The sequence below is a fragment of the Passer montanus genome, unplaced genomic scaffold (assembly GCF_014805655.1).
Source record: "Passer montanus isolate IOZ18808 unplaced genomic scaffold, ASM1480565v1 scaffold1, whole genome shotgun sequence".
NCBI lineage: Eukaryota > Metazoa > Chordata > Aves > Passeriformes > Passeridae > Passer > Passer montanus.
In genome coordinates this window covers 9202519-9219261 of record NW_024356504.1, presented here as the reverse complement: position 1 = coordinate 9219261, position 16743 = coordinate 9202519, and the positions used below count along the sequence as shown (strand labels likewise).

Sequence of the window (16743 nt, the reverse complement as noted above, 5' to 3'; positions counted from 1 at the left end):
CAGGAGAAGAAATGGGTATTGCCCCTTTATACAACAGCTGGGCCTTAGATGTAAAATGAAATAAAGAGTGAGAAGCATGACCTGCCTTTTCACGTGTAACTTAAATTTGTCATAGTGGTCAGTCAGAATTCCAAGGTCTTAAGGACAAATTATCTGCTGGCCTGCTACTATGAGACTTTTTTTTACGTTGGGATCACTGGACAGTACTTTATTTTGTTAGGTCCCTATCCAGCCCTTATTTCAATATAATGTGATTGTCTTAGAAATACAAAGACTTTGCTTGAGGTTGTTGCTAGGATTGGGTTTTTTCATTGTATAGTTAAGTGGTTCTCAGGTGATACATAATTTTTCAGTTTAAAGCACTCAGGATTGGCCAGTGGTAATCACACAGCTCCCTGTTCCTCTCTCCCAGCCCTTTGGCTGCCCTTCTTATCTTGAGCCTATCCCTCATCCTCATGCAGCACAAGGGAAGCTGGTTTTTAATTTAGAAACCCAAGCTCTTTCTTTAAAGTTTCTTTAAGCCCCAGTGGTTAAAAACATATGGTTCAGGTTGGCTTTTTCTTCACTTCTGGTAAGATAGACATTTTAGTCCTGGGATGACTACACAGATGACACCTCACTTAACTTTTGTCTATGGATAATGCCAAGTGAATCTATCACAGTTTGCTATTCCAGACATTAAGCATGGGCTGAAAACTTTGCTCTATATTTATGTCAAATGATCAAACAACATGAAGAGTTTAATTTCTCACCAGGGCTGAGAGGTGGGTATTGTACTTTTGAAACCCAGATTCACCCTCATCTTCGCAAGGTGTGCAAAGATAATAGGAAGCACACTGTAAATGCCTGTGGAGTAAACTTCCAGGAATAACATGGAAAGAAGGTTTGTCGTAGCTGCTGAATTAAGTGTGTGTTGCCTTCTGGTTCTTTGATTATAAGCATAAACAGTATCTGTGTGGTCACAATATGAAAGGTGAAGACCCCATCTAAAATGGAGAATGAAAGTTGATGTCAAAATGCACTAAAGAAACGAACTGATGAATTATATACCTCACTATGGTCTGAAGTATTTGGTTTCTTTAAAGAATCAGAGTAATGATCCACTCCCTTGTTTGTTGTGTTGATAATATACTAACAGAACTCAAAATTCATATCCAGTCATCTTTTTCCAGGGTAGAATTTATTCTGGCTTGGAAAAATAATTATGAGAGAATTTCCTTCTATTTCTTAAAGCTTTCTGTGTTGCCTTTAAATGTAATTACTATGGCACAAAGCTAAGTGGCTGTTTATTCTTTACCCTAAATATATTTTCCATCTGTAGTAGACATTGTTCATTCCAAATACAACTTTGTACTTTCTGATAGCTTCACTTTAACTTAAAATACATAGCAAGTGTTTGTCATTCATTCTGGTTGATATGTTTTCGAAAATTACTTTTCTAAAAAAAATCTTGTATTAGAATTAAAATTCTATTGGAACAAGATGTATCTATGAAGTGATTCTTTCTAGTTTTAAAGTAAACATTTATATACTCACAGAGAAAATGGGAAATGCAAACATTATACAACGGCTTTCATAAAGCACTCAGTTTAGAACATATGTAATTCAAGTAGCAATTCATATTTCACTCTTGAGCTAAATGCAGTCCCTTTCTGTAAAATTAGATATTTGTTTTTAAATTTTTTAAGCACTATGTATCTTTGTAGGTCAAAATTCACATGTTGATCAAAAGGAAATACTCTTCATTGCTGTTGCTATTACAGAAACATTTTCTCCTTTTTATAACCAATTCTTTTTGGATTTCTTTTCTTCTCATTTGCAGAATACACCCAGTGGAGAAAAATCTTGGGAAGTATTGCTGGGTCATGTGATTAGTGAACTGTCTAAGGGGAAGATATATGAAGAAGAAGAGACTGAAGAATTATCAGTGGTACTGGCAGATTTCTGGAAAATTTATCCAGCATGTCCCCTTGAAGTTTTTTTGCCTCATTGTTATAATGATTTTTCTCTGATCTTGCTAAAGACTTACAGCACAGCTCTTTATTTTCTAGATCAAAGCACATCCCTTTGGGACAGTTTGCCTCTGCAAATGCCTCTGCCTCTTTTAATAATATCTGATGTGGTCAGTGCCACATTGAGAAAGTTATTGACAAATACTTCTTATAATTACAGGTTTTAATCATGTATATGGGTTTTAATCATAAGTACAAAAGTCCTTTCAGAAACTTGAAAAAGCGATTATTTAAGTTGAAAACCTGTTTGTTGAGGGGGAAGAAAACCTACAGAGGTATTTGAGATTATTAGTGAAATGCTGGCCTTTGGAATGTGTGTTTGATGCAGTCATTTATATAATATGCTTTAAAAAATATTTGGTTCATATTGGACTTTCCATATTTAGGGGATAATTTACCTGGGACAGAATTTAGTAATATCTTCCTCCTGTCTAGGTAAATCCGGATTCTGTAGAGTGCTATCTGCAGCAGTTCTGCCTGCCTTTCCTCAGGATCACAAGCCTTCTTCAACACCATCTCTTTGGAGGGGATTTGCCTAGTTGTCAGGTACAGAATGAGAGGGGCACACTCAAACATTTCCATATAAAAGCTAGAGATCAAAAACTAGAACTTGAAGGTGTGTTTTTCATGGTATACATTTTCTATCCTAAGATTTTTTTAAATCATATATTACAGCACTGCAGTTTTCAAAAAATTGTATTATATTCTTAAACTTCAGCAAAGTCATGCTTATTTAATTAGGTCATAGGTGATTGTCTTGTAAAATACCAACATACTTTTAAAACTCGTCCAGCATTTGCAGAGATGGTGTAATTCCACACACAATGGAATTCAGTACTAATTTTCTTAATGCCTCTTAATACTTCATTCTCAGAGAATCTGCATCAGCAGGCAATTATGTTTTGAGTTCCACGACTAATTTAATTAGAGCTTACTGCAGGTCAGCTCCCTCTTTGCCTTGCCTCAACATCAACTCCTTTGTAAAACAGCTGTTAGCTAGTTTGGGGTGCTAAACAGAAAAAAAAAATATTGTGGAGTTTGGGGCTTTCTTGTTTTGTTTTTGGTTTTTTGGATTTGTGGTTTTTATGGGGGAGTTATGTTTTGTTTGTGGGGTTTGGTTTGGCTTGAGGTTTTAAATTTGGTTGGTTGGTTAGTTGATTTGGGGGTTTTTTTATGACAATTTTTTTGTTTCAAGAGTCCAGTTTGAAGTTATCTCCTGAAATTGAACCTTCCTGTGTCACTAAGCATGACTATTTGCATCCTAATACTAGAATACTTTTTAATTGAAATGGATATATTTTTAATAAACTATTTAAAAATTAAGAGTCTAGGTATTAATCTAAACCTCTCTGATTTCATGCCCAAAAAGGAAGATGAAGAATTCACCGTTCTTGCAAGCTGCCTGGGTCTGTTGCCATCTTTTCAGTCAGCTCATCAGTTCACCAGTGCCTCTTGTCTTGATTGGCCAGTGCCAGCATTTGACATGATATCACAGTGGTGCTCAGAACTGGCTTCATTTGCAGGCAGACATCCTGATCAAGTAAAGGTATGGAGCAAAGTTATTTTTTCCAAAACAGTCCTGATATGGAAGCAGGTATTTATTGCTTGATGCGTTATGCACATACACTGTTGCTTTGGCTAAGGATCAGAGAATATAAATTGTAAGTGAGAGAGAAATTGTAATGGGAAATATTGGTAAGTGGATGTGGCTTGAATTGGCTAAAAACAGGAATAAGAACACATGTGAATTCCCAGATTAATCTCAAAATACAGTTCCTGCTAATCTGTTAGATATTATAGATTGCAGTGAAATTAATAGCATTCTTCCCATGATTGGAAAGTAACCAGGTATAAATGCAGTATTTCTTTTCTTTTCTTTTTTTTTTGCAATTTAGGTTTCAAGGTCATGTGCTCTTAAAAAAAATTTGGACCTTGCAAAAAAGATCCCATCTGACCACTATACTCATCAGTTATAAATGCAGAAAAAAATTACTACTTTGAAGGAAAACAAATTTCTGTTTAAACCCACCTCCCCCCCACCACCCCAACATAAAATTGGACAGTGTTTTTAAGAGCAAATGAGAAGAGTTAGGCTTTTCAAAGGAGTATTTAAGACACAGGTAGTATTTAAGACAGGTAGCCTGTCTTGTCAAAAATTGTGAGTTCTGGTAACTTCTTAATGGCGTGTGTCCAATACAGTTTTGAAAAATGGGCAGATGTCTTCAGTTATCATTTACAGAGATTAACTTCAGTTCTGTTTTTGAAAATTTGATTCTGAATTTTTGCTGGGAGAGAGCTTTCATAGTCAGTGCCAGAGTTTGGGAGCAACACCTTGATACTGCCCAACAAACTTAGTGCAGGGAGTGAGAGTCTTTCCTGTAGGTGACTCTTAATCCTCTTGTTTTAGCACTTAAAATATGTCACATGTAGAAAACATCCTTGGGAAAAGTCTGGTGCCTATTTTGTACCTGTTACAAAGGATGAAATGTAATTGCAGTTGGGGAGGGTAATCAGCCAGGAGCATGTGACTATTACAAGGTGACATTTGACTTCTAATTTTGTGAAATGCAAAAGAAATGAGATATTTTTAAACTGCATGTTTCTTTTATTTGGTATTCTCTTTTTTTTTTTTTTTTTTTTTTTTAGAAAATACGAATGCTTTAAAAAAATTGACTGGACTGATATATATTCTTCCCTTATTTGTAGGCTTTGCTTATCCAGGAACCTAAGTGGGACTTGCCACGCCTCCTTCAGCTGCCTGAGAATTACAATACCATTTTTCAGTATTATCACAGAAAAACTTGTTCTGTTTGTACCAAGGTTCCTAAAGATCCTGCTGTTTGCTTAGTTTGTGGTACTTTTGTATGCTTGAAAGGACTGTGCTGTAAACAACAGAGCTACTGTGAATGTGTACTGGTAAGAGAGAGTTAATTCAAAATCTGTAATTGAATCTCACACTCATTGATATTTGTTTAACTCAATTGCTTAGTTTTGATGGTTTCCTTTTCAAAATGTGTTCATATAATCATAGAATAGTTTGGGTGGGAAGGAACCCTTGAAGGATCATCTAGTCTAACCCCCAGTGATAGAGTTTATTAGTGCTTATTTCTGAGGGATAGACCTAGACTGGATTCTGGAGGGCAGTTTACTTGCATAGCAACCTATTTCTCCTTTTTGTGAAGGTCTCACAAAGCCACTGTGTGTAATGTTGACACTTGGTTTTGATTACAGCCAGCTGAAATTGGTTTACATTCGGGTTGTTCATATATTATTTTAATTTTCCTCTGGTTTGTTTCCTTGCTTTCCAAGTACACAGAAAATCAGTCTGTGGTTGATCTGAGTATTTTCTGATACCTGACCACCTACTAAAGATCTACAGACTGTTGTAACTACTTATGTGCTGATCTAAGGTCTTTGACTTTTTCAGTAGCAAAGTTTTCTAGTCAGCATATATCTAAGTTCTTTTGGGAGCCTGAGTTGGATGACATCTATTATTGTTTTTCATACTATGATAAAGGTTTGCTTTGATAGGTTTTCTCTTCCATTGAACATTTATGGAACTATATGGACTTCACAAAACTGTGAGAGCAGTTTCTTAGAGAGGTCTTTACAAATGGGGCATAAAATGTCAGAGAGATTTTGGACTGTCTTGAAATAGTTTGAACTCACCTTTCTCATAATGCTAATATGGTGGAAGAGTAAAGGGTGGGCAAAATTTACAATAGAATTTATAGTTACATTTAAGGTTTCAAGCTTCATGAAAACAATGTTATTAAAAAAGGAATTAAAAATCCATATAATTAATTAATTGTTGTAGTTGATGGGATTATAGCTTCTAGTTGTGACCAAACCATATAGGAAGGGTGCATTTTTTAATTGCTAAATGAATTGATGAATAGAGATTGTGCTAGTCACAGAGATGAATGACATATTCAAGAAAGCAAGAATTAGTTTAAAAAAATTTTTATTAGATTTGTAGAGCCATAGACTAGATCTGTGAATATGGATAGAGAAAGCAAATGTTTAACAATATAGACTGTTGTAAAAAAGGTAATACTATGTTTTTCTGAATACTTTCTCCTGTTTTTGCCATCTATGGAAAATATTTAGTAATCCTATACAGTTTGCTATACAACAACAAATTCAAAATATTGTACATAATGTTTTTGTTTATTTTTTGTAATTCAGTTTTTTACATGGTAACAAATATCCTCCCTTGCTGAGTAGGGAAACATTTTTATATGCAGGTGGTGCTATGGCAGCCCAAGACACTGAATTCTAGTTTGGAGAATTTTGGGGCAGGCTGTCCTTTTGCAAACTGTCTCTTATTCAATAATGTCTGCATGTTATTTGAAGGCAAACAAAATACTATTTTTTAAATTTCTTCTGTTACAAAGTTGACAGCTATTAACATAATCTTTGCACTTTTGCCTTTCCACACTCATAACATTACAGCATTCTCAAAACTGTGGAGCTGGGACAGGAATATTCCTTTTGATTAACGCGTCTGTAATCATCATCATACGAGGCCATCGTTTCTGCCTTTGGGGTTCTGTTTATCTCGATGCACATGGTGAAGAAGACAGAGATCTTAGGTAATGTTTTCTTTACAGCTGTCTTTCATTGTTTGTGCCTCTGTGTAGATCAACTTTGTCTTGTAACATGCAATAACAGATAATAATAGATATCTACCTTCCTTACGTGGAAAAATGGAAAATCCCCATTTATTACAACTTGGACTGACTTTTATTTGCTTGGGTTTTTGGGGATTTTTTGGCTTAGAGGTGTGTAGTCATGATCATTGAGTTATACCAGGAACCCAGCAGACAGGTTACTATGTTGCCTTCCCAACTATGGTTAACTCTGTTTTGTGTTGGGAAACCCTTATCTCCCAATGTTGTTGTTTGGCCTTTAATCAAAAATGCAGTTGGATTCCAGTGTAGGGACAGAGGATAACTTCCAAGCTACACGACTGAGGGAAAAAAGTGATTGTTTCTGGATTCTGCTATCCAGTGTAAGGAAGGGAAGTCCCAGCAGCTACCCTATCAGAAGCAAAAATGAAAACCCCTCACCAATAAAAATGCATGTTTACCCTGCAAAAAAGTTGTATGAGTATTGTGTTGATAATGTAATGAAGCATCTTTCAATTTAATTGGCATATTAACTATTTATTTTCTTCTTCCTTTTTTTTCCTCCACAGGCGTGGTAAACCCCTGTACATATGCAAGGAAAGATACAAAGTGCTTGAACAGCAGTGGGTGTCTCATACTTTTGATCATATCAATAAAAGATGGGGGCCACATTATAATGGCTTGTAAATCATCGTCATCATCACCTACACACCATGTAACTGCTGTTACCATGAATGAATGCATCCTGACTGACAATAGCTTTAACTGAATGGGAGTTTAGCTCCTTGGCTCGGGTGGAAGTGGGTATGGGCATAAAAGGGAAATGGAACTTTGTCAACATGTGTAATTTGTGCAAAATGACCTGTTGTTGCTACAAAAGAATGATACAATAATTGAAATTAAATCCTCAAAATGGTGTGAGCAATCTTACTGCACTCAGTAGTCTATTTTTCTTGTGTTTTTTTAAAGTCCATTATTGTTAAGAAGCACAAATTTACTTGGAGTTGTTTAGAGGCTCCAGGGGTAGCTGTCTGGGTTTTATTTTACTTTGCATGGAGTTGAGTTTTTAGCAATTTTTGCTGAAATGGTGTATATGTCTATTACATCTACTAAGTATGTTGGATAAAATTTCTTTGCCTTTTTTGTGTTGGCTTGAGGTTTTGACTTGATAGGCATTTGTAATTAGGTCTGTAAAACGACTGTGAGACTGCATGGTAATAATTGGTCTGAAAGGTGAATTTTAAAGAGTATTTCACTTATAGAGGTCTATTGAAATATTTCAGGCATTACTGAAAACTTACACATTCTCAGGAACTTCATTTTTTTTTTCTCCATAAGTAAATGAAATAACTGTAAATTAGGTATCTTACTGCTCTTCATGTAATCCAGACACATTTTGTCTTCATTTTTTTTCCAGGAAGGAGCTTTTCTTTTTTTCCTATCATTTGAATGAATTGTTAATGGTAACATACAGAAATTGCTGTAAATAGGGAATTTGTTTGGTGCCCAACATAGCAGATCCCAGTTACAAGCGTAATAACCATGAGCCTGCCTATCATTCCAAACCAGATGTATGTTTCAGAATGATTGGATTAGGAATGTGCAGGCTACTCTAAAAATGAAACGTAATTTTGTATCTTTACTGTCATTTCAGGAGGTTCCTCAATATTGTATTTGTTTAAAGTAATCACAGTTCTTTCTGCTTGGTTTCCTAAAAAGGAAAAAAAAAATTCAACAGAGGTAGCCAAGATGAGCTACCAGTGCATGTGCAGCCTCACTGGATGAATGCCAAAACAATTTATGCTTAGAGGACTAAAAAATTCTTGAGAAGAGGCATAACTGGGCTAAAATCCATAGCGTAAGTAGGTGGGAAAGACTATAGTCAAAATACTGGTATGTAATATATTCCTACTGTTGTTTTTCATAAGTCTTGGACGTTTGTGGGCTATTTCATACTACCAAGCAGTTCCCTGGTAGCTTGGATTTCCACAGCTTGTGTGTAAAATAAACTTTGTATGTGTAAAATAAAAACATCTTATGATAAAGCCACATATACAAAGAAAACAATTCCCCAGTGGAAATCATTATCTAGTGAAAAAGTGTATAGGGGAAATAAAATGACTGTATAGCAATCAAGAACAGACAGAAGGAAAAGTAAATACAATGAGTTTTTCTGGATACCTGCAATTTGAAAAACCCTACAATAAAGGATACTGGTTTTTATACATACATATAAATATATATATATATATTTCAAAAGTATTACACTACTTCCTATAAGATTAGAATTACTCTGTTTCACTGACTAAATGGCTGTGTCTTTTCCAAAATACTACTTTTTTGATACTGTATTATAAGTTCTGCCTGTGATATTTTTGCATTGCTCATTAAGAATATCAGGCCATTTTGTAAGTGTGGTTAAAGAGCAAAAAGATTCTTTACATTGCCAGCATAACATTATTACAGGGCTCATGAACTTGAGTGATCTGTAGTTTGAAGCTCCAGTGCTTTATTTACAAGAGATAATGTGTCCAGAATTTGATTACTGTGTTTTATTTAAAACAGAATGTTCTCTGATTGTGCATATGGATGTGAAGTAAAACTATTAGCCTTAACTTTAACATTTGGGTATTTCATAGTGGTTATTATAGTACTGGTGAATTAGTCACCAGTCAATTTAAAAACAACAAAAAATTACTTGGTTGAAAAATTGTACTTGAATATCCTTGCATGCTGCTAAACAAGGATTTTTATTTCCCCCATAACTTTTAAAATCCTACTTTATTAAGCTAACCTTGAAAAATAACAGGTCCAAACTAGAGTGGTGTGTGTGCGTATTACTCAAATGTTCTGGTGTGATATCCTGTATGAATGATCATTTAAGTACAGTACATTACTGTAGACTCTAAATCAATCTTTATAACACATCAGAAGAGTACAAAACTAGGAATACAATAATTGGCATTGTAAGATATGTTAATAAAAGTCTACTGTCAATCTGTGTGTTCATGAAATTTTTTCTCTCTGCCCCAGTAATCCAAAATGACACTGAATTCCACCCAATAGCCAGGCAGTTATTTAAATGTTAAAACCTTATGCATGCAAAGTATTTTGCATAGAGAGTAAACCTAGTATGTGTTTTAATTTATTGCTTACAGTCTAGTATTTTGCAATAGTAATTTGGATTATTTTACTCATAACTATAGCACTTAAAATAGTGCTTCAGTGTATTCCAGCTATTCCAGCATTGCTGCTGCAAACTAAGTTTAAAGTTAAATTGTTGAGTTGAGAAACTACTTTTGGGAAAACTGCTTGATCTTTTCTGTCAAGTCTTATTCTGGAATAACTATTACTTCAATTTGATGAATGTAATATTTATGTATTAAGTTTTTTCTTTTCTTTTGACCTTTGGGAGATTTGGTAGAACAGTCTTCTTTTAGCCCTGACCTTTGGATAACAGCATCTTTCCTTTTTCAGTGGTGGCCTGAATTTTTTTATGAATATTTTCATCACCCCTGCAATAGGAATCCTACAGTATCCAACAAATGTTATTCTTTACTTCAGATTCCCATGAGATCAGTTCATGTTGTGTGTATAGCCGTCATGGGAGATTTGAGTTTTGTGGTGATTTTGATATGATTTCTATCTAATTTTCATCTAACCCAGATTCTGCTGTTCTGTTTTTAAATTTCTTTTCTCAGAGGTGGGGGCAGTGATGAATGGAGCCTGTCTGACTATTAGCACAGATGAGAATGAAATGATGCTGTTTGCAAAGAAACCCACAGGAATGATCTGAGCCAGTGTGTGGAGGTTCACAGTTCTAAATTACCAACCACAGGATATAAGGAAGTGCACGTAATCAGACAAGACTGGCTCTGTGAGGCAATTTGTGTTCAGTTTGTTTTTGTTTGAGTGAGATTGCTCACTGCAGTAGGTGAGATCTGTCCTGCTGGGCTGATGAATGTCTCCTTTTGGTAGGGCACAGTGCCCAAAGCCCCTACTTGCATGCTTTCTCAGATGGGCAGTATTTCTCTTACACTGAGAAGCTGCTGTGAGTTCAGCCTTGTAGCTTACCCTGCTTCTTGTCCGACTGCAATGTCTAATACATTTCCTATTATAGGATACCTTTGACTCATTACTACTAAGTTTTTTAATAATTTGGATTGAAAACAATTATGCTGGACTTATTCCTCATAGATGGATTTATTTTTCAGTATTATAACAAAACAAAGCAAGATAACCTTCAGAGATTAGAGCTGGAAAAAAACAAGTGTTCTTCATGCCTGATACTGAGAAAAGTATAGTTCAAATATTTACTGTCCCTACATTTTGGCCTTAATCTAGTGACCAGATATGCATGGGTCGCATTTGAATGTAGAACACAAGTGCATGTAAAGCACTTGCCACATCAGAACAACATGTTCTCAGGGATTACTTGTAATACTGGCAAATACCTAAAGTAGATAATGAGCCTTTGTTTTTCAGGTGTCAAGGAATATACTTTGCACCTTGCAGTTGAAGCCACTAATACAGTTTGCTGTGAAAAGTTACTTTCCTTCTGTTTCCTTGAAAGACTGGAGCTCTCCTTTCTTTCATGCCTTGTTGTCTCCCTGTTGTGTATGTGACTGCTTTGTTTGTGTAGTACTGTGCAACAAAAGAAGCCTAAAGCAGCTGGAGAGCCTGCTGCAACTGTACAGCAGTACTTGTGAATAAATTGTATTTTCTCAGGGTACCTGAAGTAGAGATAGCCAGGGGGTGCAGCTCAAAAGTTAGTTTGTAGAGACTGGCTGCTTTCGTGCTCTATGCTGGTCATTTTGGCTTTGTCACACACCAGCTTTGAAAATTTAAAATTAACTTCTCATTTTTTCCAAGTATCTCCACAGGCCCTAAAAGAAACTGCCTTTGTTCTAGGATAATTTCCCATTGTTCTCATAAGAGTTTAGTATGGAGATGGTGTTTTAATCTCAGTTCTGCAACAAGGTACTTGGTGACCATGCTGGTGTAGATATACATATCGTATAGAATAGAGACATGTAGGTTTTGTTACACTGAGATCTTCAGGACAGCTGAAGGGACTGTTACTTATTGTTTCCTTTAGGTTCTCTAGCTGTCTGCTTTATCCTCCTTGTTTTGTCTCAACTTGTAGGCTCCTTTATCCAACAGGAACACTTCCTGTTTGGATCAGTAAGTTCTGCTCTATAATGTTAGATCAACTGGTATTCGAGCAAATCCAGGTAGTAGGGTCTTCCACCATGAATAAATACAAATGTGCACACAGGACTTTAGTGAGATAGGGCCCTTTCATGTTTCATGTTTGTGCTTTTTGCATTTTTTCAAACTTTGCTGCCCTTAACCTCAAATATCCCTCCTCACACAGATATGTTGGCAGTAATCAAAGTCAACAGGAAACTAAAATGGGGTTGTTTCCATAGTCAGGCGTGATTCTGGACAGAATAATATCTCTTCAATAGCTCTATATCAACTTTTTCGTCCTGCCAAAAGCTGTTATCTCAAGAAATAAGTACTTTCTGAGAGTTAAAGAAGATTATTGCCTTTCAATACTTAGTGCAGTATTTGTATGACTAATGCTCACAGCAGGTGCCTGATGTAATTCAAATAACCTTCAGATACCTGGCTATTCAGAAATGGCTCACACTTCCACTTTCTCCTTACATGGATTGGGTATTTTTAGTTACATAACTTCATAGGAAGTCTTCTTACAGAATATTTCCCTTATACAATAATATTTTAAAAAAATTAATTAGAAGGATGCTGTTTTAGCAACATTTAATTCACAGACTGGTGTTCTTTCTCTTTTAATCCTGGGTAAAATTAGGGACTATTAATCAGATTACTCCATGTAGTTTTACAATTCTAGTCTGTCTAAACGAACAAGTAAGAAATCCACAGCAATCTGAAGCTAAGGTACTACAGTAGCAGTGCTCCTCTGCAGGAGAATATTTCCAGGAATGCTGCAGTACATTTTTTCACTGTATATTGCAGAGCTGTGTTGCATCTTGTCCTCTGAAACATATGCCAAAAGACATGTTATGTGTGTGAATACCAAGGTGGTTCCCTAGCAACAGTAAATAGAAGAAAGCTCAGCCCATTCAAGTGATTTACCTTTGTAAGTGTGTGGCAGCAAAGATGGATTTTGAATACTAAGGGAACTCATTAGCTGGAAGAAGAAAAGCAGCAAATAAAGAACTGTAGATACATCTTACCCTGCACTCCTATTGTGTACAGCATAATTGGGAATTTGCATAAGATATTCTTAATGTGAAATATCATCTCATTTTACTCTTTTCTCAGCAGCATTTAATTTTCTGTACTGTGGGGGGAGTAAAATGTTGCTTGTGGGAAAATGTAAGGAGAAAGGACTTAGGTTATTTGGATACGTTCACCTTCTAACTTAATGTCCTGTGTGCTCAGACTTAAAATTGAGTGATAGAGGACACTCAGTTGCTCAGATGTTCATCCACTAAGGGTAAATGCATAGATTTAAATGTAACAGGCATGTGGTGTGACTCTGGGGAATGGTCCATGCAGACCTAATTGGACTCTGATCTTTGTGGGTCCCTTCCAAGCAGGATATTCTGTGATAATAATTAAAAAATAATAATTAGCTATGAGATGTTGTAATGGCACTCCCAGCTCTGTAGAATAAATAATAATTTTATAGTATTTGGGTAATGTTACAGAACAGATTACAGAATCACTGAGTTGGAAGAGACCCTCAAGATGATCGAGTCCCACCCATGTGCTAACATCTCAACTAAACCATGGCACTGAGTGCCACATCCAGTCTTTTTTAAACACATCCAGGGATAGTGACTCCACCACCTCCCCAGGCAGACCATTCCAGTACTTTGTCACTCTTTCTGAAAAAACATTTTCCTAACATCCAACCTATATTTTCCTTGGTGCAGTTTAGGACTCTGTCCTCTCGTTCTGTCAGTTGCTCCCTGGAGAAAGAGACCAGTCCCCACCTGACTACTGCCACCTTTCAGGGGGTTGTAGAGAATGATCAGGTCACCCCCGAGTCTCCTCCAGGCTAAACCACCCCAGCTCCCCCAGCTGTTCCTCACAGGGCTTGTGGTACACGTTGCCAGCTAGACTCTGGCTATTGCTGTCTAGAGTATACAGTGTGTAGGCTCTTCTATGTGTATTTTTGTTGGTTTTTAAAGAAGTCCTTTGAGTCACCTTCATCTGGAGTTTAGGCTGGAATGAATCCAGTATAATTCCAAGTCACTTTAGTTCAGCCATGCTATTTACATTTCACTGCTCTCCCTACACCAGGCATTCCATCTCCCCCCTTCTGTTTCTTGGTGTCTGCCTGAGGTCTGCAGTTTGTGCTTGTGATTTGTAAGGGCTGAACTATGGTTATGTACCTTGCACTTCAGTCTTGGCTAGAACTTTTATATTGTTGACCTGCTTCTCTGCCCTTTCCTGATGCAAGTGTATTTACTCTTCAATGCTGGGCTGCTGCCTATGTAGTTTTGCTGTACTTCTGTGGTCCTTATCTGAATACTCTGCAGCTGTTGGCTTCTTTAAATTATCTTTGCATATATGCATGGAGCTCCAATATTTTTCTCACTACTTCCATTGATTTCAGAGATGTGGTGAAACCTACTCCTACATTAACATTGCTGATATTTCATTTCCTTCACTACTGAAGAATTTTTGAATTTTCACACCCCTTTGCTGTTTTTTTTGCTTGATCCAAGCAGTAAAACTCAGTTGCTTTGCCCTTTCTGTCTTCAGTATTCAGGTAATGCAGTAGTTTCCTATTCAAGCTTTTTCTTCTACTAGTTCAAAAGAGAAGAAAACTACCTGTCTCAGCTAGGGCAAGTCTTTGTATGCAAGTATGCACAGACACATTAAAGGCAGATAATGCCATTTCAGCTGTCAGTTTAAAAACATAACTGCCACAAGACCTTGGCTACCAAACCTCTTGGACAGTTTGTTTTCTTCAAAATAGTGGCAACCCTTAAACAAAGTGCACTTGCATTTATTTTAAAGCTAAAAAAGGAAAACTGGAGCAGCACCTGTGTCACCAGGTAGGACAAGACAATAAAACACAATACACAGTCACCTGGCTACTTAAGAGTTCACATAAAGGTGCAGCTATCTGCATACCCAAAATTCAGAAGTGCCTCAAGATTTTCATGAAAGCAGTTTGAATTTCAGTGGTGTCCTTAAAGTCTTCAGCACTCTTTTTTTCCCTTCCAGCAAACCTGTTTGGTATGATTACATTAAATTTAGATTCACCAGTGTTTATGATATGTGTAGCTTAATGCAATCATACATTCTCTTTTTAATTGCAAGTCCATCTCCAGGCAAAGAAAAATGTACAGAGAGATGAACAGGTATTTAAAAAGTAAGACATCCTAACTTTAAAAGGGATTTACTGTAGTGAATAATGCTTGTGTATTCCCATTTAGATAAGGAGATTTTAAGATTATAAATCAGAGTAAGACAATACACCTCAACTTTTTAGTTACAGATAGCATAGATTCCATTGTAATGATATGTTTTATGATTAAAGTGTTTCCATTTATAATTTGTTGGTTACATGTTTTTCTACAAGTCAGTATATTGTATGACAGTTTAAAAATTAATAGATTGTCAAAAAAACCCTACTTAATGTAGACCAACTGAAAGCGTCTGTGGACTACACTTTGGATTAGCTCATCAGTTAAATTCTGTAGATTATTTATGGCCTGTGAAATATTTTGTTTCCATTCAGTTCTTGAGGCTATAGCATTTTAGAACATTTCATTTAATAACAGCTTTTCACCTTTTGGCATTTAGGCATGACCATATAAAGGACACATTATTTAATTTTCTAATGCAGTCTAAAGTAAGGCTAGGACAGGCTTGCATTAGTGCAGCAATTCTGGAATAGATCTATCAATATTGCACTTATAATCAGAAGTAGTACAACAATTAAGAGCTGTCCTTTTTCTACCTGAGAAATCTGAGATCTGCAAGCAACAACAAAAAGTAACAGCTGCACTTCAATATGACTTGTTTCTGTCTGGCTTCAGAATAAGCAACATTCCTATAAATTGTAGTTTAGGATGGGCAGGTCTTCCTATTACTGCAAACACTACCATTTCCCTGTATAACATTACAAAAATTGAAGGGTTATGAGATCCAGTATTTCTTCCAGCTGAAATGCAGAAGTTAGGATTAAGATACAGGGGAAATAGGCTGGGTTTGGGGTTTTTCATTGTTTGTTTTGGGGTTTTTTTTTAATCTTATATTGCGATAAATGTAGCTGCCTTTCCAAATTCTGTGTTATGGTATTTCAGTGATTCATGGATGTTTCCCTTTTTCATGGTTTGATGCTGGTGCAATGCTAGTGCACCCATGAAAAAATATTTTTCTCAGATGAGTGCTGTGAGATGCAACCAGAAACAGAGCAGGGCAGGCTCAAGCTTAGAAATAAAGAAAAAAAAAAAAAACTATTAACCTACAACTATAATAAAAGCAACACACAGAATTCAAAATGGAAACCTTCTGAAACATTCCTCCTCCTCCCCCCACCGAGTTTCCACCCAAGCACATGAGACAAAACCTTAGATTCTCAGTCAAGTTACTACCCCTCAGATAAGCAATTCTCAGTTCACCAAGGGAGAGAGGAGCCTCTCTTGTACCATAGTCTTCCCCAGGAAACAAGCTGAAAGCTCTTGTGTTTCCATGTCACACATGGCACCCACTGCCCAGAGAAAATCTGCCATCGTGACACCCTCCCTCCCTCCCTCCATGATAGAGTGCTCTCAGCACCATTCATGGACCAAAACTGCTTATGCAGTTCCCTTTTAAGGGTGCTTTGCAAAGTACCAAAGAATAACCATCTCTCATCTGGGAACAACAGTCCCCCCCATTTTCACTCCCTCTGGAGTTTTTTCTGAAATACTCACTTCCTTGTCAACCCAGGACACCCATCCCGAAAGGAAATTTCATTTCCTTTCATGAAGGGAAATGAAATTTTGCGATTTCAATGGGGATCAATCTTTGGTCCAAGTCCCTGCACTTGATGGCATCCCATGCCTTTTGATGGCTTTGAGTTTGGCGAAGATTTTTTGTTTTTA

General features: G+C 36.4%; 1 protein-coding gene across 6 annotated transcripts in view; it reads left to right on the top strand.

The window, feature by feature from the left end:
* The window catches only part of UBR3 (ubiquitin protein ligase E3 component n-recognin 3), a 104374-nt gene extending 94734 nt beyond the window's left edge, over window positions 1–9640 (top strand). For all 6 annotated transcript variants that reach the window (XM_039703355.1, XM_039703283.1, XM_039703198.1 and 3 more), the window contains 6 exons: window positions 1823–1930; window positions 2448–2558; window positions 3382–3558; window positions 4719–4928; window positions 6468–6607; window positions 7213–9640. In XM_039703355.1, the coding sequence (XP_039559289.1) occupies window positions 1823–1930; window positions 2448–2558; window positions 3382–3558; window positions 4719–4928; window positions 6468–6607; window positions 7213–7330 (864 nt within the window). In that variant the 3' untranslated portion in view covers window positions 7331–9640. The remainder of the gene's footprint in view (window positions 1–1822; window positions 1931–2447; window positions 2559–3381; window positions 3559–4718; window positions 4929–6467; window positions 6608–7212) is intronic.
* The last annotated feature ends 7103 nt before the right edge of the window (window positions 9641–16743 follow it).